We start from the raw sequence: 27997 nt of genomic DNA, 5'->3' as shown, positions 1-27997 counted from the left end.
TTAGAACATAAGCTGTGCTATGCTGGCTTAAAATGAACTTGCACAACGACGAAACCGCCTCGATATCCTCCAAAGAGAGCGAGGACGAGGTGACGTTCCTGCTAAGGTTCAAACCGTCCCCCGTTCCGCCGCATCGAAGAAAACGTTTCAGTGCCGACTGCCACCACATCGAAAAGTCCCCCCAGACCACCCGCAAAAACGACGTGCCCAAAGGTTGGGACGTGGTGGTCGAGCGAAGAAACACCCCGGACAGTTCGCCGCAGTTCCTCCGTCGTTTCAGCCTAGGTAACTTTCAGCGACACATCGTCAAAAGGGGTGATCGAATAAAATTGATTTAGGCCAGTTAGGTCAGCAAAACGATGAGGCGCCGCCCCCGTTGCCGCCTAAGTACATGCCGTCGGCGCCGCCCCAAGAAATCGTCGAGGACCTGAACTGGCACCCGAAACCGTATTTTCCCATAATTCCGCCGTTTGTAGCCGGCCCTCCCGTCACTTTTCACACGACCTACCCTAACATTCATTATACCGATAACCAAAATCGACGCGAGCAATTTCCTGACATCATTTGTCAAGGTACGAGGTGCTCCATTAAATTTTTTGAAGGTGTTTTTACTGCTGTTGTTAACAATTTGATTTTCACTCACTTTACTAATCAACAATCTGTTTTTTCTGCCTTTATCTCCACGTCAACACTGAAACCCTTTAAACCGTATTAAGGGATACATTTTCATTCCGACCAGGTTTCATAATTACGGTCGTAGTTTCTACATTCGAAACGAACACATTCAAATCGTATTTCGGGGGAAGTTGCATTTAATGTTGCTCGAGTCGGGAGTTTGGACCCGAACTTCCATTTCAGTCACAGTTAATTAACGGGTGCAACAAACTTAAACAATGGCTTTCGGTCTGGAGGATTTACGATGGGGGCGAAAAGATGTCTTTATTATAAAATGGAGGTTTTTTTTTATTAATAACTGTGTGCTTTTGCAAAAACATAGAACTAATTTAATAGAGTCACCCTAATTAAAAACAACTAACCCGTTAACCTTCAGCTCCGTTTTACTCCTTGGTCGAATTGCAGCGAAGGATTCTACTCACCTGTTAGCATCGCCGATTGGCGTTAGGCGTTACGGGCCTTATAACGGGCAGGTGGTGCAAAATTTTGAGGAACAGCAAACGGTACACGTGACCTCGAAGCCTCCGAAACCGCTTCCCAGAACCAGCCTGAAAAAGATTTGTGACAGCGAGGATGGCGACAACAGGGTTAGTAAGAAAAAGGGTGTTCAACTAACTTAACTGTTCTTATAAGTTTTACTTTTATGTTAACATAGATTTTTGTATATATTTTACGTTTAAACAAATACCAATAGTTTTATTATACCTAATATAAATTATTACAGAAATATTCAAATATTCATAATATTATAATTCATATTTTATAAAACTGAATTATTTGAATATCTGGTTGAATATTTGAATACTGTTGCCTAACAAAATAATTTGTTTTAAGAATTTTATTCAAATTCCCAATCCAATGTAATATATGTTAAAACGATTATATAAATATAAGATATAAGTATATCAATATATTTAATCTTTGAGTATTCATTAATCTAAGTGAATTTTATAATTTTATATAAAATAAACATAATGCATTTTAATTATAAATTTGTATTCAAAATTTTTATCAAAAATAACTAGATTTTCAATAAAAAGAAACGAAATTAAATAATTTATATATGAACAAAGCAATAAAGATATTTATTAGGAAATATTTTAAACTGAAGTTTTAATCAGTATTAAATTACTAAGAAAATCTTTGAGTATCCATTAATTTAAGTAAATTTTATAAATTTATATTCAAAATTTTTATCAAAAATAACTAGATTTTCAATAAAAAGAAAAAGATAAAATAATTTATATATAAACAAAACAATAAAGATATTTGTTAGGAAATATTTTAAAGTGAAATTTTAATCAGTGTTATATTACTAAGAAAATCTTTGAGTATTCCTTAATTTAAGTGAATTTTATAATTTTATATAAAATAAACATAATACATTTATAAATTGAATATGAATAAATTTATAAATTTATATTCAAAATTTTTATCAAAAATAACTACATTTTCAATAAGGAGAAACGAAATAAAATAATTTATATATAAACAAAACAATAAAGATATTTGTTAGGAAATATTTTAAAGTGAAGTTTTAATCAGTATTATATTACTATTAAAATGAAAAAAAAAATAAATAAATATGTTTGAATAATATAACTAATTTTATTAAAACTTACATCAAATTTTGATTTTTATAATTTTTTATAAAATTAATTTATTGTTGAAAACTATATTTAAAGTTTTCAAAATTTTTATTAAAATGAACAAGATTTTGAAATAAAAACAAACAAAATAAAAAAATGATAATTCTGAAAAAATTAAATATTAATTAAAATTTATATTAATTTTAAACTCAAGCTTCAAAAAGAACTGATTCAATATTTTTAAGAACACCAAACACGAGTGAATGTAAATAATTTTGTTAGGTCATAAATAAATTGTGTAGACACAAACCTGTGTAGTATATTATTTGAGCTTAAAAAAATTAAAAGAACAAACTCTGTCAAAACTAATATAGTCTAAAGTTTCCTTCGATAAACTGGCGAATTCACCATTTTTAAAACAAAGTTCCAAAGATAGTAAGTCTGTTCATTATATTATATTTTATACAAAGGCACAAAGAAAACTTTAATAAACTTAATATCAAAAAATAGGCAAAACAAAATCGCAGTCGTGCTCTAATTTTAAGTATAGTCGGAAGCAAATTCGCCCACGTTATTAAAACCGCCGACTGATAAAATCGTAGCCGACCCATAAATAAATCGGCATCGAACCTCGAACGGGCATCGATTTTTAGTAAATCTCATTAAATCATCAAATGCTTAACAAACCACATACACACACAGGGGCTACTTTATAAACATATATAAAAAATAAACAACGCGGCTCATTAACAAAACGACGGAATCTTAATTAAAATCTCAAACAATAGTTTTTATTGTGGATAGAAACGGAACGAAACGTCTGTTATTATCCGGCATTGTGTTGTGTATGCACGCAGAAACTTTTCGCCCGATTTATTGTCTTGCATATAAAACGGCCGAACTAAAAAGGCTCCACGGTTTATATAGCTGCACGGCTCTTTGTTCCGCCGCAAAAATAAGGTAAACGAACGTTTACATTCTTGGTCATTTCGGGGAGAATGGCGAAAAAGTGTTCATAACTTTGGAAAAATTTAAAAAACGTAGAATGCACTGTTCCCATTTTTGTTATTGTGTATTAGTCTTTTTATTTGTTACAGTTTATACATATTATATTTAACAATGATATTTTTATCTTAATATATATATATATATATATATATATATATATATATATATATATTTCTCTTGAAAATGAAATTTAAAAAATTATTTTCATCTCATATTTCTCTAACCATTGTCTTTATAATTTTCTTTGCACAATAAAGATAAAAAAAACATACTTTTGATAAATTTTGATTATTATTTTTGAGATATTTCAGGTTTAATTTGAACAAAGTTAGTGTTAAAAATGGTGGATGCGCAAGTTTACTTTTAATATTAAGCTTTGCATTCACCATTATTATTATTATTATTATTATTATTATTATTTTGAATTGGAAATTACGATTGAAGTATTCATTTATTTAAATTATGATTTAATGATGAATAATAAAACTTACGAATATAAAAAATGGTTACACTTAAGAATAAATTAATTTTTTATCATTATTTTATAAAAAATTATATAAATACAAATTTCATATACGATGTAATAAAATGACTTATATTTATCTATCTAACAAAGACATTTTTTTTACTTTCTTAAAAATGGTGAGTGAATCATTTTGTTTTAAAACTTATTAAAGGTCCATTGTAAAATATGTTCTAATAAATATCTTTGGTGTTATTTATTTTATTTCACTTTCATTATTTTTTTTATTTATTATTTTTGTTAACAATTTTCAATATAATAAATTTATATACTTAAATTTTATTTTTTTAAGGAGAAATGAATAATTTATTATGAATATTTTATAAAATTATTCAAATATGATTTAATAATTTTACTTACATTTTCTGTATAACAGATTCAGCTTTGTTCAGTTTCTTAAAAATATTGAATCATTCTATTTTCAAACTTAATTAAAACTGTAGTTTAAAATAATTTTCAATAAATTAGTTTAATTATATGTATATATAATTTATTTCAATTCGTTTTGCCTTAAAATTTATTTGTACATAATTTTGTTTTGAATGAATTTAAAAATATCTAGGTCTCAAAATTTAGTCTTTAACTTTAATAATAATCTTTTTTTTTTTAGATAAAAATTTTAAATACAAAAGTGTTAGAATTTGGTCTTAAAATTATAACAATTCAAATATGATTTAATAATATTACTTATATTTTCCCATGCAACAGATTCAGACTTGTACAGTTTCTTAAAATTATTATTTTCAAATTTATCAAAGCCCGAGTTTAAAATAATTTCTACTAAGTTTATTTAATTATTTGCACCTATAATTTATTTAATTTTATTTTATTGCCTTCAAATTTATTTGTACATAATTGATTTGATTTTATTTCGAATTGTCTTGTTCTTTTTCAATAATGGCGAATTCGCCGGTTTAAAAATTGTACTAAAGCTCAACTTTAACAGTTAACAACAGCTTGTGGCTATAATAAATTATATTATTATTGAATATAAAATCAGATATAATTATTTGAGTTTTTATGCTACATTTTAATGTAGCATTTTAACTTCAAAAAATAAAGAAGTGAATAAAACTTGAACATTCATAATTGACCCATTTACAGAGTAATTATCCAACATGTAAATTCATGATTTCGAGATTTAAAAACCGTAAGACTCAAAGCGAATTTTCTGGGTCTTAACATCGGAATTCCTCGAAACAGTAATTAAATAATTTTCGTCGTGGTATTTTGCGAGTATCCAGTTCATTTAATTTTCCTCAGCTGCTTTTTATTACTCGACCGTAATTATTTTTAATGACCGGTTCAAGTGCCACAATGTTCGAATTCATAATTTCCCCTTGCGGTTTCTTTTGTGATTTGAATATTACAATTTTTCAAGAGTTTTACGGTTTAATCGTTATCAAGTTTTTCGCTGGCGTCGAATTGGAAATTTTAAGGGTTAATTAGGCGGTGAACTGCATAAGTGGGTCAATTCGGACGATGAAACAAGTTAAAAATAAACGCGTATTTTATAATTTGGATCGATTATGAATTTAGAATAAAACTGCATTAAACATATTAAACAATGTTAATCCCGGAATATTACGTACAACATTCATTCGTCCATAGCTTACAGTTTCAAGCGGAAATTCCGGCGCAACAGCAATTTTAAACTTTAAACCGGATACTCCGTTTAAAGGCGGCGGTTTGTAATGGTCGACATTCCCTGGAAATTTTGTTCCACATTCTCCACGTTTTTTTTTCCTACTACTACTACTACTACGGATTCGAATCCCAAGATTTTTGGATCTCGTGTTCTCGGCCACTTTAAAAGCTCGGTTAAACGGGCGACCCCGATTCCTGGGTACTGCGACATTTTTCATGCAAAGTTGTTTACTTTAATGAGCAACTTCGTTTGTGTGTACGCGAAACCGGGTTGAAAAATTACAAATTGGTTTAAATAATAAACGAAATTTTAACAATTTCAGTTTGTAGCCTCAATTTAAAACTAAAATAATTAATGGTACTACACTCCTGAAAAAATAATTGGAATCCCTAAAATTGAATTGTTTATTATTCGAATAGTTAATAAACAATAAGTAAAATAAATTAAATTTAAGGGGTTTCCAAACTTATATCTTGTTAAAAAACTGGGTCTTTGTCTACTTTATATGATATTTTTTCTATTACAGAAATAAACTGTAATATACACTGCGAATTATTAGTTTTATAATTATTGTTTATTTGCTATTTTAAACAAATATATCTTAAGGTTCAGAAGTGTACATAAATTTAATTAATTCAACTTATACTTTTGCTTCTTAATTTATCAAAAATCATTATAATTTAATTACATTTTAAACAAAAATTATTTTATGCACTCGCTCTTAATTGAAATTTATTTTATAACTCATAAAACTAATCTGATATGAAAATGATTCGTTTGTAAAATTCGATTTTAAAACCTGATTTATGATTTCGACCTGGTTTTGAATAGATTCCACATGCATGAATTTTATCGCCGCTTTTGAATGTCTATATGAATACCATTTTTATTTTTGTCTGTAAAATTAACATTAAAAATTGAATATATAAGTGCCAATGTGTTTTCATATAATCATATCACAAGGTTGTAAAAACCTTATCTGATTCAAATTTTATTATTCACCATTATTTTACTTTTGAGTATGAAAGGACGACTTTAAGTTAGATTATATTATTATTAATGTAATATTTTTGTTTCAGGTAAGTTACTTATTTAATATGACTCAGAGTTAGGTAAGTAATTTGGGCTTTCAACAACTTTACTTAAAAATTAGCTAATTATAATTATTTCATGTGTTTTAAAAGTATGTCTTTTTATCTTGTATAGAATCCAATTTATTGGAGCGTAAATATCACATTTACACTGTAACTGATATTATTACTGTAAATTAAGTAATTTAATCTACATTAAAAGGGTTTAAAATAAATGTCAACGGTTTTATTAGTATAAATTATACAATTATGTGTTTTCAGATTTACATAAAGTGTAAAGTAATTATTACTCATGTTGTTAATAATTGCTTATTATATTTTTCTGTCGTTATTTTTTCTTTCATAAATATTTAAATAGTTGATTTAATTAATTATTGTGTATTAAAGCCAGATCCTGGTTATGAATCTGCATTGAATTATAAATAAAGTACAATTTTATGTGTTTTAATTATTTAATTATACATTTATTAAATTAATTTAAATATATGATATTAAAATTTGTTCTTTGCGCTATATATAAATAAATTTAATAATTTTACTGTTATTTGCTGAATTCTATAAAATTATGAAACCGTGTGAAAAGTGTGTGGGATATTTCATTCCATAATTATTTAATGTTTCTGTTACAATATTTTTTTGTATCTGTTTCTACTCTTTTTATGTTTAGTAATATTTTTTAACCATGAATTTTATTTAAATTTAAATCCTTTTGCACAGTATATTAAATTGTCACAAAACTTAATGAACGAACATTTCAAGTAATTTTTTCAACATAACACATAGACTGAAGCAATTCAATCGACGTTAGAATTATTTATGATAAAGCCAATGCCAGCGTTTTTTTTTATATAAATTATACATTAGTGGTTTTCAGAAGAAGTGTAAAGTAATTATTTCTCATGTTTAGTAATAATTATTTATATTTTTGTTTTTTTTTTGCACTTTATAAATATTTAAATTGTTGACTTAATTAATTATGTATAAAAACTAAGCCTGGTTTTGAGTCAGCATTGAATTACATATTAATAAACTGTTATATATATTTTATCATTTATTTGTTTATTAAATTTTATTTGTGTCCTATTAAATTTAAACAAACAGAATGATACTATTGTATGGAATTTTGAACAAAAACCAAATAAAATTTCGATTTATTTGCTAAGTAAATATTTTGTTTCAATTTTTGCATGAAAAATAACAACATAAATTATTTATAAATGTTTGATAACATGTATTTGTTTTGTATTCAAATTGTGAAGTGAAATATTCCATTCGATAATAATTTAAATTTTTAGTCCGTCACAATTTTTGTATGGATGTATACTATTTGTTTTTATATATATTTTTAAAATCAAGAATTATTGTCCGTTTTTGTTGCAACAATAAATAATAGTTATATGAACCGGAAATATTTATTACAATTGAATATTTATTATTTTAAATAACAGTATTTAAAATTTTATGCCAGATTATTTGAAAGATTTGTTTTTATCATTTTTAATTAAAATCTTAAATATATGTTTTGGTTACAATAATAAACAATAACAGTTTGAATGAAAAAATATACATTATAATTAAATTTTAAATTTTAAATATAAATATTTGATATTTTAGTTTATTTAAAGAATTAATTTTTTTCTCCTGTGTTCGTGACTTATTTATTTTTATTATTTAATACTATTCATTTTTAATTAAAATCTTAAAATATTCTACATTTATATTTTAGTTCCTATAATAAATAATAGTTTGAGTGAAAAATATCATTATATCATAATAAATAGTTAATTTTTAAATATAAATATTTAAAATTTTAAATTAATTAAAATAATTACTAATTAATTTTTAAATACAAATATTTCAAACTTCATTTTATTTAAAAAATTTATAATTGATTATAATGACTTATTTGTTTTTATTATTTATTAATAATAATTTTTAATTAACTTTAAAAGTCTGTTAGTGTAACGATATATACTACTTTCATTATAGTAAACAATCAATTTTTTAGTAAAAATTTATTTATTTAAATAAATTGCTCAATTTTAAGCAGTAAAATAACAATTATTTAATAAAATTTTTAGTTTTCAGCAGGTAACTTATGATCTGTAAAAAATATCAAAAACTTTTTCGGAGATAAATTATAGGAAATTGAATTCTCTACAAAAAATGTCATAAAAAATTTTTCCATAAAGTTGATGGTTGCGTCAGAAAATGAGAAAAATGTCAAAATTTTAAATCAATCCAAATTTAATGTTAAATAACTTTTGAAAAAATAAATATATCAAAAAAGTGTAAGAGACATTTTTTGTAGAGCGTTAATTTTTCTATAAAAATCTGTTTTGTTCTTTGTGAAATATTATCTCTAACGAGAGTCAAAAAATTTTAAAATCCAAGAGAACACCGTGTCCGTGTTATTTAATCTATTAAAATAAATTTTTTAATATAAATATTTATAAAATTTTAAATATTTTTATTATTTTATATTAATACAGCAAATAAATATAATTTTTGTTCTTTTAGTTATTAAAAAAAAATTGCAGGATTTTTAAATTATTTTAAATTGAAACAGCAAATGACTCCAGCCAACGTATTTATTGCCAAATATATAAATTAAACCGTGACATAACCGTTTTACCACAACCATAATCGACAAAATAAAATCAACCCGCCCACTTAAATCATTCAGCATCCCAACCATAAAAACAGGACCGAAATGCACACAACCACTCTCTTTGAAAAGTTTAAAGCGTGTCATCGTTTTGAGAACGTTCCCCCTTAGTCGAAACGGCACCGGTCCGCGACCCAACGAAAGGCGACACAAACACGAACACCCGGTTTATTTTAAGTATGCGCTCTCGCAAAGTCGGAGTGTCGCACGCACAAACCGAACGTACACTCTCTCGCCATTAATGCCATATGCATAAACAACTGCACTTGTTTTCGAGCAGTAGTGTTCTTGTGCGCGTCCGTCGGACTGTTTAATGTGCATTTTTCTTGTTTGTGCGTACGTGGACCGGGACCGATAAATACGGAGGCGAAAGTGGTGAGGTACAATGATGCGTCTGTTTCGTCTGCGAATGTCCGGATAAATTGCAAGAGGTCACGCCGGTTATTAATAGTTACAATGTCGAATTGCTTAAGGATATTTAAGTCGTAACGTTCAGTTTTGGTTCGTTTTTAATTGAAAACGTTTCAAGTTATTTAATACCATGTTGGTCATAAATAAATCATACACATTATCTGCCACAATTTACATAGAATGAATCATCTTCCAAAGAAAACCGATAGGTTCAAAAACAAAACATTAAACGTTGTTTTATTGTTTATTATTCATACGGGAGAATCAGCACCAACAACTCATATTAATGACACAACACATAGTTTAATACAAGAAATTTTATGTGAGACACTCTCTGGTGGTTGAACACAGATAGAGAGCTAATCGTGTAGAGCACCTGGTTCGCAATTCGCCTCTCGAAACCATCCTCCAAAGATTGATTCGAGGGTGTGCGAGCCACTCGTGGAGATAAAGCCGATAGTAAGTGCAGACACTCGATAATCCATCGTCTGTCAATTACCACCTTTCCAAAATCGAATTGATTGGTTTTGTCTAAGTTGTTCCTAAACTAAGTTTCAAAATATGTTTTATGTTTGGACTATTTCAAGGATATATCAATTAAATTGCTCAATATTTTTACTCCAGTCTCATAAAAGTGTGAAGTGATCAGTTAATTGTACAACACTTTGCCAAAACAAAACATCCTTAAAATAATAAGCTGGGAAAGGGTTATAAATAAATTATAATTATAAACAGAGTCGCCCATTGAATGCATTATATTCTTGTAGCTGACACTAACCAGTAACAGTAAATATGGAATCCACATTCACAATCGAATATGGTCGGGCATTGTCCATTACTTTATACAGATGTAATTGATGATTTGTAAACGAGACACGTGTATTTAATATCCTGCTTTAAATAATGTAATATTTTACATTTCTGTTGTCGCTTTTGTTGCTCGTAAAATTCGCAATAACAATAAATGTGTTGTTCCGTGTGCCAATTTCTAAATACGTTTATTTCATAATTCCAATGCAAAAATCTTAGTTGGTTACATTAAAGTTCGATAAATTATTCAAATTACATTTGAAGGCAATTTAGAATTTTTATGGTCGAAATTTATGGATTTTAGAAATATTAATATAAAACTTTGAAATTAAAATTTTATTGTGCAGTGAAATTTAATTCTTCTTTAATGGTTTCAGTTTAATAATTCTGTAAAACATTTAATATTTTTTACCTTAAACAGTATAAATTAATATTTTACTGTCAGTTGAACATGTAATATACTTTTTTAAAGGTAATTGTTTTTTTATTATTTAATAATTGTGCTACTTTAAATAATAGATATTAATAAACACAATTTTAATGAAATAATCTTAATAATTGAAGCAATTTAATTTAGATTATTTATTCTGTTTTCAATATTTATATTATTAATGCCAAAAAATATTATATTTTTTTCTAAATATATCTTTCCTCATTTCTATTTAATATATTCAAAATTTGACACGCACACACATATTTAATTGCCCTTTGTTTAATTGTTTAAATTCTAATAATTTCTGTACGACATTAAACAATAGAAATAAATAGAACTAAATAATAAACTAAATATTTAATAAAAGTTAACAATTTAATTCATTTGAATGTTATTTATATTTTTTCTATATTATTATATTTATATTCAAATTTATCACTCGTATGTTAAAATCATTTACAGATTTTTTCAATATTCCTTTTTGTATTTTAAATAATATAATATTGATGTAGTTGTAAAATATTTAAAAACTTTCAACTAATAAATAATTACAAATAGAACTGAAAAATAAGCTTATAAACATTATTTATTTAATCCTTATTATTTATATTATAAAATATTTAAACTTTTTAATAATTTATATAACATTTTATGCAGTAGATATTAATAGAACTAAATAATAAATTTAATGTAATAAACTTAAATTTAGCTCAAATTATTTATTTAATGAAATTTTATTTTTTTGCATTTGTCGTCTTCAGTGTTCATTTATATATTTGATGCACAGAGATATTATATTTTTTGTGAATAAAAGTTATTTTATTTATATATTAAAATCATTGACAAATTTTTTAAATTTTCTAAATATTTATTTTTTTTTTGTTTAAAATATTATTATGTTTGTAAATTTTTACTTGAATTCTTTAATGGTTTATTTTTTTCTTATAATTAAAGTTATAAAATATTTAAAGGTTTTAAAAATTTAAACAATAAGAATTGATTGAACTTAATAATAATTAGTATACTATATAACTATAACTATTTGAGGCAATTTAATTCATAAATGGTTTTTGTGTGTTATTTTTCTTATTTGAAAAGATATTAATAAAATATAATATTTAAGAAATTTTTAATGAAACAAAACATTAACATCAAATAGAACTGAATAATAAGCTTGTAAACATAATTTCAGTGCTATAAACTGAATAATTTATTTTATTGACTGTTGAATACGTAATTCATATTTTATAAATTGTTCTTCAGTTTATAATTTTTGTATTACTTTAAACTATAGTAATTAATAAAACTACCTTAATGAAGTTAACCATGATTAGAACTGATAAATAAGCTTGTTGACATAATTTTAATGCAATAAACTTAACAGTTGAAGGAGAAATTTAATTTAAATATGTTGTTTTCTTCAATTTCCTTTTCTATTGTGTAAACAAAAAATAGAAATCCTATTTTAAAACAAATATTTGTCTAATCGATTCTAAATTTAATTCCCTATAAAAAGAATCGGCTCAATGTTTATCTTATATGTTTTTGGTGTTTGATTTGCTGTGTTTTTCTATTAAATAAATATTTTGATACTTTAAACCACTTTATGTTAGACAAACAAATTCATACTATTAAAAAGTTAGTCATATTATAAAATATTAAATAATTTTTTCTGAATTATTTGGTTAATCGATTTTTAAATCTGTAATCTAAGTAAAAATATATATAATTAATACAAGGTTAAATTAGTAATAATCTGAACTAGGGAATACTAAAATTTGCATTGGGTTACATTAATAATATGAGTCATTTTTAAAAATAAATTTTGACAATTTTCTTACACACATGTTTCCATATTTGATTTTAAATTAAATCGAATCTAATAACAACTGATACAATAAGTAAAAGTTTCAACTAAACAAAAATTGTAACACTTATTTACCAATTTTTTTAATATTTCAATAACGCTAAATTTATGACTCAACTTGTGATACAAATTCTTTTAAACAAGCTGACATTTTAAACTGAATTCAAGACAAAAATAAACCAAGAATTGTATGCACAAAACTAATAACATGATTAAATCGACAATGCATCATATCCGAACAGAAAACTCCCCAAATACACACAACTAACATTAAAACTCGAAAAAGAAAACCTAAAGGAACGACTCGAATCCAATATGGGGAAGTTTCGGCTCGTCGTGAAAGTTTCAAACTTCCCGATTTTAAAAAAAAGAAACCGCACCAATCCGTTATTGCAAATCAAATAAAAGTGCATTTGTAACCGAACAGGAACAGGAGATAATTATAGATCAGTTAACGATCAAAAAGTGCGTGCCCGTATCGGATTTCCACCCGGTAAAAATAACCCCGGAACGTGAGATGCTGAAGATAAACAAATAATCGGGTTATTTTTATCTTCGGTGAAGGAGGAGATATATTTAGAATACGACATTCTTTTAACGTTTGAAGAAGTCTATTTTACTGAACGATTATTGTGTTCCGAAACGTATTAGTTGTATTGGTGGCTTGCCAAAATCGTAGTCGAATTTGACCTCCAGGCGGCAATATAACAACGACGGTATAAACAAACATTCGCATCAAACGGAACAGACCGTTTTGTACGTAGATTCTTGAATCGTGACTAGATATTTGCACAAACATGTCGATAAATTAACGCATTTATGAGTAATAATTATAACATTTCAATGTTCTTTGAAGTTTTGTTGACATTTTGTTGCATTAGTTATTCGTAATTATCATAGTTAAAGAAATATTTCAATAACTTATATTCAAGTTCAGTTTATCCACATAGAGAAATGTAATTAAGGATTTAAATTTCCTCATTTGTGTCATATCCTTCGTTACTCAAACTTACGATGGTGGCTGCCATTTAGGCTGTTTTACAGAAGAAAAGCAAGTTGATAATTATGTAAAAATTATTAAGAGTTTTCTTTGTATTTTCAGAATATTAAAAGACGTTTGTTTAGCTACCCCCAAGCCATATTCTAATGCTCAAATAATGACAAATTTGTTCAGAGGTTAATTGAAAATGACGTACGATGGTGGTTGCCCCTTAAGACTGTTGTTCAGGAAACAAGAAAATTAATAATTATGTAAAAGTAGTTTACTTTTAAAACCACTATAAGAAAGTAAAATTTTTGAATTCTAAGCAAAATTTTAATCCAATAATAAAAAGTGTATGAAATTTATCAAAATCTGTAAACTATAGATGAAGAAATGTAAACTATTTCTATTAATATCTAGTCATGATTCATTTTTGCCTCTTCCTTAAATTCTTCCCCCAACATCGAAGTTTGAACCAGGTCCATTGGACATGCCAGAGATGAAAAGCGGGGCGGTGGTGGCGGCCGTGGTGGCCGCCCTCGAAAAGCAAAAGGAACAACACCAGTTCCGGTACGGCGGCACCAAAGACCAGCACGTCGGCACCAGGTTCGGCGTCGAGCTCAAAAATAGGCGTCGGCACGCGAACGCCGACGAAAACTTTCGCACGGCAGTCAAACATTTCGATTTTGTGGCCGAAGACGTGCAGAATCTCCTGTTGAAAGGCAGGAACGGCGAGGGTTTGATGAGCGAAAGGGGCGATTCGAGTAGCGAGTACAGTGAGGGTAGTGAGAGTGACAGTGACGTGGAACGGGAACATGTGATCGCCGACGGCTTGGACACGATCGCCGAGGAGGACAGGCGCACCAACAGCAGCGCTTCTTATGCAGGTTCGTGCACCTGTTGCTGACCAGGTGGTGGGGGTTGGTTTTTCAGGAAATTGTGACGTTTGACTTCTCTGTTTACCGATTTTTTGTTGTACATGGGGGAATCTCGACTAAGAAGTACTCCTTCTGGATTCGTAGAGTTAATTTGGCCGAAGAAGAGAATTTATATTGTAATAATTATATTTATTGTTGACTCTTTCATTTAAAAGGAAATATTAAAAATCTTTCAGAGTTTAAAGAAAAATACTCTTCTAATTCTTCTCATTAACACTTAGAATTGAACATACTGTTTTAGAATAATCTTTAAACAATCTAGAACGATTTTTTACTTAATTTACTTAAAAGGTTAAACTATTTTGACCTTGTCTTTATTATTTAAACATTCAATTGCAAATACAATTTTGTAATCATACTTTTATTGGAATTATTAATTGTCATTTTTTCCTTCAATTCACTGTAACAAAACACTTGTGTGAAAATTATCAGAAACATAAATCATAAAAGAGTATTTTAAAATCAATTTCCATTGACACAAATATTTGTTTCACATTCAGTCATGCAACAAGTTACTTAATTAAATACATTTCTAAAACACAATTATATAAACATAATTGATTAAAATTTTGTGCACGTAGATGCACACAAATTCAGTCTCTATAGTACTCTAATTTATCAATTAATTAATTTTATATTCCGGACGTAGTGGTGCTAAAATATAAAAACAAATTCAACAAAGTGTGTTTGTCGGCCAGTGTTCATACGTTGGAATGCAGTTTATATGGATTAATTTATTCCACGTTTTATTTGGGTTAGGTATATTTATTGCCGATTGCAAATAGCTCGAATGTTCGATTGATTTTATTTATTTTTATACGAGATGATGCATTAATTTGCCTTGTAAACTTGCTCTGCGTTCGTTTTAAAAATAGAAGAAGTGTGTTTACAGGAACAGGAAATGTATTTTTACTTTGCTATTGAATTACAACAATAATAATCAGTGGAATATGATTTATTGACAATAACTGACAATTTTATCTATTTTTAGACTTCTGTTTCATTACCATATTGTCAAAGCATTAAAAAAATATTGATTCAAATAATATTTACACTATTTTATTAGCAATATATATTATAAATTTAATACATTTTTTATCACATTAATTAGCTGTCAATAATACTTATTCAAGTGTATATTCACATAATTTTGCTATAATATAATATAATGACACCTCCATTTCCTGCTGCAATAATTTTAATTCTTTTTCAATAAAACTTGTTCACAATATTGAATTACTATAACAATAAATGATAAAATGTGATAATTTATTGTCAGAAATTTAATAAAATAAATCTTGTTATTTTACTACTGAAAATTCTTAATTCCTCTTCGAAACAACTTAACAGTGAAACCGTAAAAAATACTTATTCAACTAAATCTTTACTTTATTTTGTTACAAAAAATATACATAATGACAATTTCATTTCCTGCTGCAACCTTTTTAATTCCCCTTCGCCAAAGCTTGTCCCCAACATATAATAAAGCCGTGAAAATAACTTCATTTTCCCCCCCATCCGAAACGATAACAACACGCACACATACACGCCGTGGGACGGGGATTTTTCATCCACCGCCGATAACAACAATAATAAAAAACCCTAAACGAAAATGATTTTTTATGTGAGTCACGTGGGTGAAGGAAAACTGCGACCGAAATTGATCGCACATGAAAATAGGCGATCAACACGTCGCACTAATGGACGTTCGCCTTTTTTTCCACGCCACGTTTTGAATGAGAAATGGCTTTTCGAGCAGTTTTTTCCGTTTTTCGTCGTGGGAAGATGGATTAACCCGACGGGGTAATTGGTTTCTTGGGCTCCCGAGTGTGTCTGGATTGGAGAAACGGTCGAAAAATTGTTTGTTTCTAATTAAGCGAGCGTTTAAATGGTTTAAAAGAACGACGGCTATTTTTTCTAAGTTGCAGTGGGTTAAAAATAAAATAGAGTTTTGTAAAATTACGGCGGACAAACCGAATAGATTTCTAGGTGTATTTTTGGTTGAGGTTCGTATATACAGACAACAGACACAGAAGCTCGACCGCACTAGTAAATTCAATTAATTAATCTCTTGCTATTCTAATAATTGGGTCACGTGGAGCGCAACAATATTGTGTGGCTCGGCTAAAAAGTCGAAACAACGGAATGCTCGTAAATCATCTCAGGATGCAGATTTCGTATCGATTTATGAAATTATTCAACGTAATACACAGTTGTGAGTGTATATTTTATACAAGTTATAATTATAAAGCGATGGAATATTCGATAATGACAACATCAAATATAAAAGGAACATAAAACCCGTTCAGAAGGGCGAAAACCGCCAATAAAACTCTGAATTTATTTAAAATTTCTCGCACCGAAGCATAAAAATATAATTCACTTCACAAAAATCTTCTGTCCCGGTGTCAAAGCAGCATTAAATATTTATGATCGTCTATATTATTTTCTCCTTTTTCTGTCGCCGTCTTGAGAAACTTCAAATTAAACTTCTAAAACAAAGTAAGCCAATCTAACTTAAAATTTACAACATAATCTCTGTTGTTTTTTATTTATTAATAACTCACGTCAAGTTTTTGCGAGGTTAAACCGTTTGACACGACAATATATCTTGTTTAGGTCAATTATTGACATGTGGGATGGCCGTTTGTTTTATCTTGACACTGCAACATACGCAGTCCATTAGCAATCTGCAATTTAACATGGCCTAGATTATGCGAACATCCTTTTGCAAATACTTTACCATTTTCACTTTAAATTATCTAAAATTATATAACAAATATCTTGCAATACAATTATAATAAACATTTTTACGCCATGCTGTAAAATTAAGTCTATTTAAAAGTCTTTCAAAGTGAAGAATTCTGCTATTTAATGAATTTAAGACATAAACTAGATTCATTTTTGGGATGAAAATTAATTGATATTCTTTAGAACTAATGAATAAATTTATATTAAATACTTGATAACCATATAATTCAATTGTCTTTTCAAATTTAATAAATGAAATGAAGATTTTATCTTCAGATGTAGATGAATTGATATTTTTTGGAAGACCCAAGAACTATAGAAAAAACTATCTATAAAATAAGATTAAATTAAAAAGCAGGGTAACGATTTTCTTGTATTTTATCATAGTTAAATTGGATGTTTCACCTTCAGATGTATCAGAATTGATATTTTTTGGAAAACCCAAGATCCATTAAAAAATAACCATTTAATTTTGTTTTATTTTCAAATTTTATAAATAAAATGAAGGCCTTATCTTTAGGTGAAGATTAATTGATATTTTATGAAGGCACGAAGTCTGTAGATTAATATTAAACTAAAAAGCAAGGTAAGCTTACAATTTTCTTGCATTCTATCAATCTTATCAAAGCAAATAGGAAGTTTCAGATGTAAGAGAATAGATATTTTTTGGAAGACCCAAGAACTATATAAAAATCATATATTGAAAACATGGTAACCATGTAATTTTGCTGTATTTACAAATTTTATAAACGAAATGGAGGCTTCATCTTTAGGTGAAGATTAATTGATATTTTATGAAGCCACAAAATCTACAGAATAAGGTTAAATTGAAAAGCAAGGTAACCTTACAATTTTCTTGTATTTTATCATTTTTACCAGCAAATTGGTAGTTACACTTTCAAATATAAATGAATTGATATATTAGAAAGCCCAAATATATAAAAAAATATAATGATTTGGAGTAGTATGTTGGAAGAGTTAAGTCATTTTCCACAATGTATGTTTTTAATGATATAATTACGATGTTTTATAACTATTTTCATTAGTGCATAAAATTAAATAACTGTTTTATTATGTATTAACATCAACAGATGCATTTCAAACACCGCTTAGAGCATCACAAACGCATAATTCGCCATAAAGCAAACACAGGGCCCGATAAACGTCCGCGTATGAAAACACTAGCACACGACGAAATTTAATTGGCCGCATTCACAAAGCGCCCCGGGGCGCTTTGATCTTTTAATAATCCGAAGGAAAACGCTTTTACGGCCGTGGATCTCGGTCGTGTCTTTGTGTCGCATCTTATTCAGAACGAAAAAGTCTGGATGCCTCGTAAATGAGCAATGAGAGATGGCCCTTTGACTCGCATCTATTTCAATGTGACGTTCTGTTATCGGTTTTAATGGGCATTTTTATGTGTCCCGACGAACGAGCGTGTTCCATTTTATTACGTTCAAACGTCGAAATAATGAATGGAATAGTAAATCTGCAATGAGGAAAGGTTCCCGCAAACATCAAACGAAAACACAATTTCAACATCAATCGGACGCACGAGTTTTGGTTTTTACATTAATCCAAAACATACAGACATTAATCTAAATTCGAGCACACGAAAATAACTCCTCTCGGATGCATTGGAAGTTCATTAATCTTGCGTGTGTGTAAAGTGGCTACAAAAACGTGCCAGAAACAAGCGGGCAAAGCACGACGAACCATCCGCATACACAAACCGTCAGAAATAGATTTTTCTCAAGTGTTTCACATTTCGATATGGAGGAATTTCATTTGCTTCCTTCAGTGTTGTGATTAAGTGCGGCCCGTTGGTGTCTGTGTCCAACTTTTTCCGTGTTCCTTTTTTTCTATTGAATGACAAATTAACGTGAAAAAATTTGGTTTGTACGTTATTTTTTATAATATTAGTCGGTGAAACGAAGGTAAATTTAGAAAATGGGACGAAAATAAGTTATTCAGTTATATTTAGTTGCTTTTTTTGGATAGTGCTAATTAATATAGTAATTTGGGAGTGGTAAAAATAGTTTTTGGCGCAGCAGCTGCTTATTAAAAATGTTGAACGGTTTAATTATGTTTTTATTTTTAATTAAATTACATTTTTTTGTGTTTTATTGGGTCAGTAGTTAGTTAATCAATATTTATATAATTTCTAATTGGTTCAATATATTTCTTATTTTGAACCATCATTTGTTGAATCAGTATTTTATTTATGTTAGTTAATACTTCTATAATTTCTAGTTAATTCAGTATATTTATTATTTTAAATCTGTCTTTATTGGGTCAATATTTTTTACTTGCATTAATCAATATTTCTATTATTTCAAATTGCTTCAATATATTTCTTATTTTGAAACTACCTTCTGTTGGATCACTATTTTATTTATGTTAGTTAATACTTCTATCATTTCTAGTTGCTTCAATATATTTATTTTTTTGAATCAGCCTTTTATTGGATCAATATTCGTACTTGCATTACTTAATATTTCTATTATTTCTAATTGGTTCAATATATTTCTTATTTTGAAAGTACCTTTCGTTGGATCAGTATTTTATTTGTGATAGTTAATACTTCTATCACTTCTAGTTAGTTCAATATATTTATTATTTTAAATCTGTCTTCTGTCAATAATTTTGCTTGCATTAGTTAATATTTCTATTATTTCTAATTGTTTCCATATATTTCTTATTTTAGATCCACCTATTGTTAGATAAGTATTTTATTTATCTTATTTAATACTTCTAACATTTCTAGTTAGTTCAATATATTTATTATTTTTAATTAGCTTTTTATTGGATTAATATTTTTATTCAGGTTAGTTAATATTTCTATTATTTTTAATTGTCTCAATATATTTGTGATTTTGAAACTTACTTTTAGTGGATTAACATTTTAGTTAATATTTATCTTATTTCTAATTAGTTCAATGTATTTGTTGTGTCGATCTACCTTAATGTTGAAGAAAACTTCGGCATTTAAACGAAAACAATAATTTTGTGTGTGCGGTGTCGTTTTCAATACAATAGAGACGTAATATCTGGTCTAGACAGTGGTGAAACACGAGTCTGCAACCGACACAAATGATTTCCGTAAACAATTTAATTCCTTCTCTGCGCCAATAAAACTCGAAACGAATTCGTGCCAGTCACATAAATCACAATTGATAATCGTCTCCGGTCAATTTTCCCTTTTGTACAATAATTAATTGGAAGAGAAAAGTCAAATATCACGTGAGTGGGTAATTCCAACAGGACTGGAAGAGAATGAGTCGAGCCTCGAGGAAGACTCGACGCTAAAGGATCAGAACGGTTGGTCGCACTCCTCGAACAATGGCTCCACCTCAGACATATCCACCACGTCGTCGGAACGACCGATAAGCCTCAAAGGTTAACACACAACAACCAATTTCCGAGTCAAAATACATTGTTTAAACTTCCAACAGACAGTTCGACGAGATGCAACAGCGACTTCCAATGGATCCGTAGGCAGACGACGTCGCCGAAGGCAATGGAAGACTCCGATCTGCCTCTGACGCTGAAACTGGAGGAAAGGGAGACGACGGTGCCGGCGTCCAAGCCACCGATCAGTCGGTCGTTGCGTGATCGCACCCCGAAAAGGGATAAGGTGCCGAAAACGCCGCCCGGAAGCTTGGACAGACGCCGCACCCACCAGCAGTCCAGACAAGAGCGTGACCAGAAGTCGAGGTCTACACACGCCATGAAAAGTCCACCCAGGTTGGACGATTACACTTCCGGATCTTCGGTTTACTCAAATTCTGTGTGTCAGAATTACTGTTGTGTGCCGCAAGAAGGTTTGTTTACACCGTTGTTGTCTTTTCTTCGGAATGTGTATTACTTTTGTATAATTTCCAAAACTTTATGAAAGATAAATGTTTGGTTGGCAAAATTGTTTCTTAAACGAATGAAATTTAATTAGGGTTTGAGTCTTGGATGCGGGATGAAAAACGGCAGCCGGTTAATTAAACATAATTTGAATTTCAGCCCCGCCACATGTCAAATCAACCGGGAACATTTCGGGCGGCACACGGTTCGTTATAATTCCTCGAATTGCGTGCCAAATTTCCACGTTCGATGTGCAAAATTAAACGGTTGAGAAAATCGTAAAAACATTTAATCAATCACGAATGAAATTTTAATTATATTTATTTAACTTGGACGTTAAATTAACTTCATATAAACATTAACGACTTTTCAATTTAAGACATGTGTAATCCAGAAAAGTTTCAGGATCATAAACTTGGTTATTAAATTTTAATGTACCGGATTATCTGGCTGAAACCAGTTGTAAAACAATAGGTTTATTATAAACGTTAATAATCGCCAAGATAGTTCAAAATTTAAATAGAAAATTGACATCAAATACAACAGAAAGTTTTACTGGTTATTAACCAACTGTACACTTCAGGGGTACTTTTAACAGCCGCACTCTCATCAGGGCTAGTTGCTGAGAATAATTCAATTTTCTATTAACACCGAATGCAATAATTAATTAAGTTAGCCAACACTCAATCTACAACTGAGGATTTAACTGAAATAAAATTAACAGTGCTCCATTTCCGGATGAAATGGATATTCAGTTAAATTAGCAGCAATTTAAGAGAGTACAAAAAGATCCTGAGTTATAAAAAGAGCAAAATAGATGGGAAAAGTGGATATTAAATGATTTAATTAAATTTTTTACATTAAAATTTAACTTCAAAGTGGAATAAAAATTAATGAACTATATTTTAATTTATTATATTAATTATATTTTAATCTTAAATACTTTGCTTCAAAAAATTAACGCAACCAACAATAAATGATTATTATTAATATTTTATTTAAAAATAGGTTTCTATTTATAATTGTTAAAAAAACTTGATATGAGGTATTTCCACCTCTAATACGAATGAGAGTCTCACATCTTCTGTTCATACTCAAAATCCGGCTTCGAATTTGATTTTGGTCCAAATTCTCCTAAATTTCAAGTAGAAGGCACTCCACATCTTGTAAGTTATTCGGACGGTTAAACGTCTTTTAAGAATGTCCTACATATGTTCTATTGGGTTAGGGTCTGGACTGCGAGCTGGCCAGGCCATTGCATAAAAAATTATAGGTGGTTCGTCATTTTTTGGAGCAGTGTATTAATATTTCTAAGATTCTTCATAAATTAACAGTGCTACAATTCTTTTAAACAATTTCAAATTATGAAACTAATTTGTTTCATTTAAGTCCCTCGAAAACAAGCAATACACATTCCACCTGGCAGGCATAAATTCAAAAAACACAAATTAAATTTTGTTAATCCAGGTCATTGTTTCGAGAATTTCCATCGGCGTCACGAGCGCCTCGACCCCCAACGCTACGGCAGCTCGCCGATGCTGCTGGACCAGCAGCACCACAGGAGTTACAGCGACCGCGGCAGCCATCCGGACATCTACGGCGACTGCAACCGCTTCCGGCACGAGCCGGTCGGCTGTTGCGGCGGCTACCACATGATGCCGCCCTGCTGTTTCTACGGCGATCGCGGCTACCACTGGATGCAGCCACCTTATCCCAAGGTCGCATAAATAAAACTGAAATTACGTTGTTGAAAGTCCCAATTTACTTGTTTTTAATGTAGAATTTAATTAACTAATTAACGTTGCTTGTGGTGTAGTTATGTAACGGTTGTGTCTTGCATTTTTTCAGCCTGGAGAGCAAGATGAAAAATTACGCAAAATCCAGCACGAGAGAGACAACCTGGTGTTGCAAGTACAAGTACTCACCGAACAGGTCGAGGCACAAACCGACAAGATTTCTGATCTTGAAAAGATGCTGCAGGAAAAAAAGTATCATTTGAGTGAGGCCGAAGAGAATTTACAAAGGGTATGAAACGTTAATCAATATAAATGTACTTTTAATAGAGCAATTTATATCTATGAATTAAATGAAACATTAATGGAATGTGGATATTAAATTTTACTAGTTTTCAAATATTGCATTTATTAAATTCCAACTATTATTAAAATTGATTTTTATTACTGCAGTAACAAAACTCACGTTTTATAATCCATTACATTTGCTCGGATTGATTTTAAATTAAGTTTTGTGTTTTAGGAGGTGCTTTCCAGGTCGTCGCTGGAAACACAAAAGCTGGAACTCCTGTCAAAAATGAGCGAAATGAAATTACAGAAGGCGGCATTAGAACGCGAAAACTTGGAGCTGAGAAACAGCCAATACGCCAGCCAGGAAATGAAGAAACCTCCAGTAATGCCGAGGATGTCACCGCAACCCCAACTCACATCTACACCAGTACAAACCAGCAACCAAGTACTGATTTTATGTACAGGTCAAATGGAATCTATACTTTTTATTTTTGTATTGCAGAACTTGAGGATGTCACCGTCACCTAGTCCCGTATCGCTGACCGGTAACAGCCCGAGGAGGGACTCACAGGATGGCCAACCATTAAAAGTAATTGTCTATTTTATGAAAAACACATGTTAGTAACAATGTAATGTTTAATTGTAGACCCAGGCATACAAGCGCCAGATCGACGTCCAATACGGCAGCCTGCCACGCCAGCAATTCCTCAGCAACGGCAGCACCAACAGCATGAACATAGAAACGAACGCAAATGGCACCGTCAACGGTGTGGCCGCGAGGGGCAGGGGCGTCGCATTTGGTAGGACACTATCCTCATTGGTCGGGGTCAGGAATAGGGGCTACTCGGTGCCCAATTTAGGTGATAGCTCAGGACTGTCGCACGAACGAGTCCGAACGCATGACACACACACGACGCTTCAGCGATGTACTTGATCTTGTCATGCGCACAGGGAGGAAATTCTTATAAATTTCTTTCCTTTGTAATGAGGCCTATTAACCTATTTTGTTCATTAATGATTTCTTAGCTTTGACTGTTGCACAACTAAGTTGTTGTCGTACTTTTTCTAAATATTCGTAACACTGTTATTTTAATTTAACCCTGCTTTAGATACGTTTCTTTTTGTTTAGCTTGTTACGAAATGCGGGGTTAATACTTTACATTTAAAAATCATGCAATAATCATGTCGACTTTTTAAGTTACTTACTAATGACTTGAGCTATCTACTTAACATTTAAAATCGGGTTTATTTTGCTTATTATCTGTCTTAGTTTATAGGAATTTTATTGATTTATTACTGACTTATTATGCATTTTGACTATTTGATATTTTTTTCTATATTTATCCTATTTAGAAACAAACACAACTTGTTACCAAAATTAAATTCTTGCTTTCTAACAAAATTTTAATCATAAACATTATATCTGTATAGATTAATGCTTTTTAACAATTCGTTATGTCCTTGTTAAACTGTGAAACATATACACATTACCATATTATTACACAACTAACTAAAGTGTTATTTATATCATTATTATAATTAGCTGAAGCAGAGAAAATTATGATCGATGACGGCAGCACCGAACCGCCAGGTTCCCCCAACATCTTCAACCAGAAAAAAGGTTTGAAGAAAATCTTCGGACGTATGAAACGCTCCGGTTCCGGAAACCTGGAAGACCTGCCGGGAATCAATGAGTTCCAACGCGGCGGCGTAAGAGCTACAGCTGGCGGCAGACTGGGATGGAGCGAACCGCAAATCGTACCAAAGTAAACTAATGCGTCCAAACAACTTAACCAAATAAACGATAACTTTGGATTACAGACCGGATAAACCGTTTTCGAAGTGGGACACGGAGAACGTATGCGATTGGCTGCAAGACTTGGGTTTGGACCAGTACATCACGGAAGCGAAGCGCTTCGTCAAGTCGGGCCAGCAGTTGCAGGAAACGAGCATAAACGAAATCGAGAAGGAGCTGAACATCAAAAACCCGTTGCACAGGAAGAAGCTGCAACTCGCTCTAATCGACACTGACATTAACAGTTCGAGCGATCCGTATTTAACCATGGCGGGGAAATTAGACACCGCCTGGGTGTTGAGGTGGCTCGATGACACCGGTAAATGCTTTAAATAGTTTCTTGTACGGTAATTAATTTACGGGGTGTTCTAGGACTTCCGCAACACAAGGAGAACTTCTTGATTAACCGCGTGGATGGAAGAGTGTTGCACAGACTGACCATAGACGATTTGGCACTTCTACACGTCACATCGCTTTTACACGTCGCCAGTATTAAGCGAGGTATTCAAGTGCTGCGTGAAAATAACTACGAACCAGGTAATTTTCTAAAAGTCCAACCACAAACTATTTTATTATAATTGTTTTTCTTCAGGTTGTCTGCAAAGGAGGTCACTTCCAGACGATCCCGAGCAACCTACACCCAAAGACATTTCCCTATGGACCACCCACAGGTAAAATCAAAAACATTAATCCAATAAAACATTAACAAGTTAATTTGTAGAGTTATGGAGTGGTTGAAGGCAGTTGATTTGGCAGAGTACGCCCCGAATTTGCGAGGTGCGGGAGTGCACGGCGGATTGATGGTGTATGAGACGAAATTCACTGCCGAATTATTGGCATCATTATTATCCATACCACCGGGTAAAACTTTGCTGCGTCGGCATCTCAACACACATTTCAAAGAATTACTGGGCAAAGACGTCATACAAGAGAAACGAGAGGCTGAAGGTACCATGGGATACATCCCCCTAACACCCTCCTCAAAACTAAAGGTATTTTTCACAAAAATTATTTGCGGGATTTACCAACGATGTGTTGCAGGTTTCTAAAAAGTCCCAGTTTTCGCTCAAACGCAAGAAGAGCAAAGGAGAGGCCGACTATGGTGATTTAGTATGTCCCCTAAATCCCGACAAATCAGGTGATCTAAACGGCTCAACTCTTAATAGCTCAATTGGTGTAAGTTACTAACTTTCTAACAATTTTTATTCACATGGACTTTGCTTCAAAATACCCACGCACACCCACACACAAAACGTTCAATAACTCGATATTCACAACCACAAACATCAACACAATGAAAGTACTGAAGCAAGGTCTCGAATAGGGTAACAGTAAGTACGTTTATTAACCCAATTAAAAAATACCGAAGCTGTGGATTAAAAAGTGGTTGTGGTTTTTTTCATGCCCCCGTCTTCCTAACGGACTTAGATCCCCGAAATTTTAATAATACACTGCTGAATCTGTTTCAATGCAAAAAGTCACTTTGTGAATGACAGGGAGCGTGTCAAGGTGTGTTTTTTGCAACTAATACTTCTTCATTTGTTAGTGTAGTCTAGTTTCTATTAGATAAACATTAGAACAGTTGCATTTTTTTACGTAGTCTGTGATACTTTATAAACGCTTTTGAATATTTTGTGTGTTATTTTACAAGTGGTTGTGGCAGAAGTTTTTTATTTGATTTTTGGCTGTTTATTGGATTTATAACAATAACAAGAGGAGCACGTACAGAATAGTGTTTGTACATGATCCTTTTTTAGTTAAATTATTAAATAGTCATAACTTGTTTACAAGTGTAATCTTTTAGTGCATTTTAGGACAAATAACGAAAAGACCGTTTCATAATATTTCTAACCATAAACGAACGATTATTAAAAGGAATTGATTCTGTTGTAGATGACGAGGATCATCGCTCAAGAGGACGAGGATGTCTTTCGTCGAGATGAGGCGAAAGCCGCCAGGTCGTTGCCGGCGTCCATTGGAAATTCACCAGTTCCCCAACGTCATGTTTAACCATCGTTTCGCAAGCACGCATTCCCGTTTCTCCACCCCCCGACAATTAACTCGTCGTGTCTTCCTACCATTAAAGTTTTGCCTTATGAGAATATGTTATCAATTGCGTTTTCAATCAGTTGGTCCATTTGGATATGATTATTTGACTGAGCTTTTTTTTTAGTTAATCCGCATTTTTTTAATTAAGATTTGGAACCAACACATGTAAGTTTAAGGGATGTGATAAATATTGATTATTACAGAAATCTCATATTGCTGTTGCATTTTTTTACTCTACAACTGGACAATAAGTCAGTCAGAATGGTTTTATACATGTAAGTCATATTGGACTGTATAAGTAAATCAGTGCCAAATTTATACAAGTGTTGGCAGATTTGTTGAAGTTGTATGTGGTATTTGTATACACTTAAATATATTAAATATTTATACAGTATTTACAATATAATTGTTACCATTTTTAGATTCTAGTTTAGAGATGTATTTTATAAACTGACCAAAAATTAATTTATCATTCTTAGTGGGCAAAGAAACGTTTTATTTCACTCACAATTATATCATAACATATTGTACATTATATACCCTTTGCCCTACATAGTATTATATCACTAAAATTAAGTAAGAATGATTGGAATTGTAAATTAATAAATAGTAAATCAATAATAAGAGGTTAATTAAATTGGTTGCAGTATTCAAACAACATAATTTTATGTTAGATTGCTTATTTGATGTGTTTTTGGTGTTTTGGCTAATTCCGAAATTTAATTTTATTAAAATCATTGTATTATTTCACTTCTCTTAATTAGTAACACTAATTGTAATTTTTATTTTATCCATGTTATGTCTTTTGACATGTTTTATTTTACTTGAGAAAATAAAGAACATGTATATGATTTTGTGGTTTTTATTGCAATGGACAGAA

At 30.3% G+C, this 27997-nt stretch overlaps 1 protein-coding gene across 6 annotated transcripts; it reads left to right on the top strand.

Annotated features, from left to right (window-relative positions):
- The first annotated feature begins 17 nt into the window (after positions 1–17).
- LOC109598112 (liprin-beta-1) lies at positions 18–27968 on the top strand. Of its 6 annotated transcripts, none has more exons than XM_049970021.1 (16): positions 9138–9577; positions 14185–14592; positions 20659–20793; positions 20850–21218; positions 22717–22967; positions 23098–23274; positions 23506–23718; positions 23776–23862; positions 23920–24133; positions 24817–25039; positions 25095–25387; positions 25441–25605; positions 25661–25739; positions 25790–26060; positions 26110–26244; positions 26962–27968. In XM_049970021.1, the coding sequence occupies exons 2-16, from the start codon at positions 14196–14198 to the stop codon at positions 27076–27078; spliced, it is 3126 nt and encodes a 1041-aa protein (XP_049825978.1). In that variant the 5' UTR covers positions 9138–9577; positions 14185–14195; the 3' UTR covers positions 27079–27968. The 6 variants fall into 6 exon arrangements, with proteins under 6 accessions (XP_049825981.1, XP_049825978.1, XP_049825980.1 ...); XM_049970023.1 differs by having other exon boundaries at positions 9138–9582; positions 26110–26206; XM_020013948.2 differs by having other exon boundaries at positions 9138–9582.
- The last annotated feature ends 29 nt before the right edge of the window (positions 27969–27997 follow it).

The sequence above is a fragment of the Aethina tumida genome, chromosome 7 (assembly GCF_024364675.1).
Source record: "Aethina tumida isolate Nest 87 chromosome 7, icAetTumi1.1, whole genome shotgun sequence".
NCBI classification, from domain to species: Eukaryota; Metazoa; Arthropoda; class Insecta; order Coleoptera; family Nitidulidae; genus Aethina; species Aethina tumida.
Note: the sequence above shows the minus strand (reverse complement) of the source record. Positions and strands in the feature narration are given on the sequence as shown.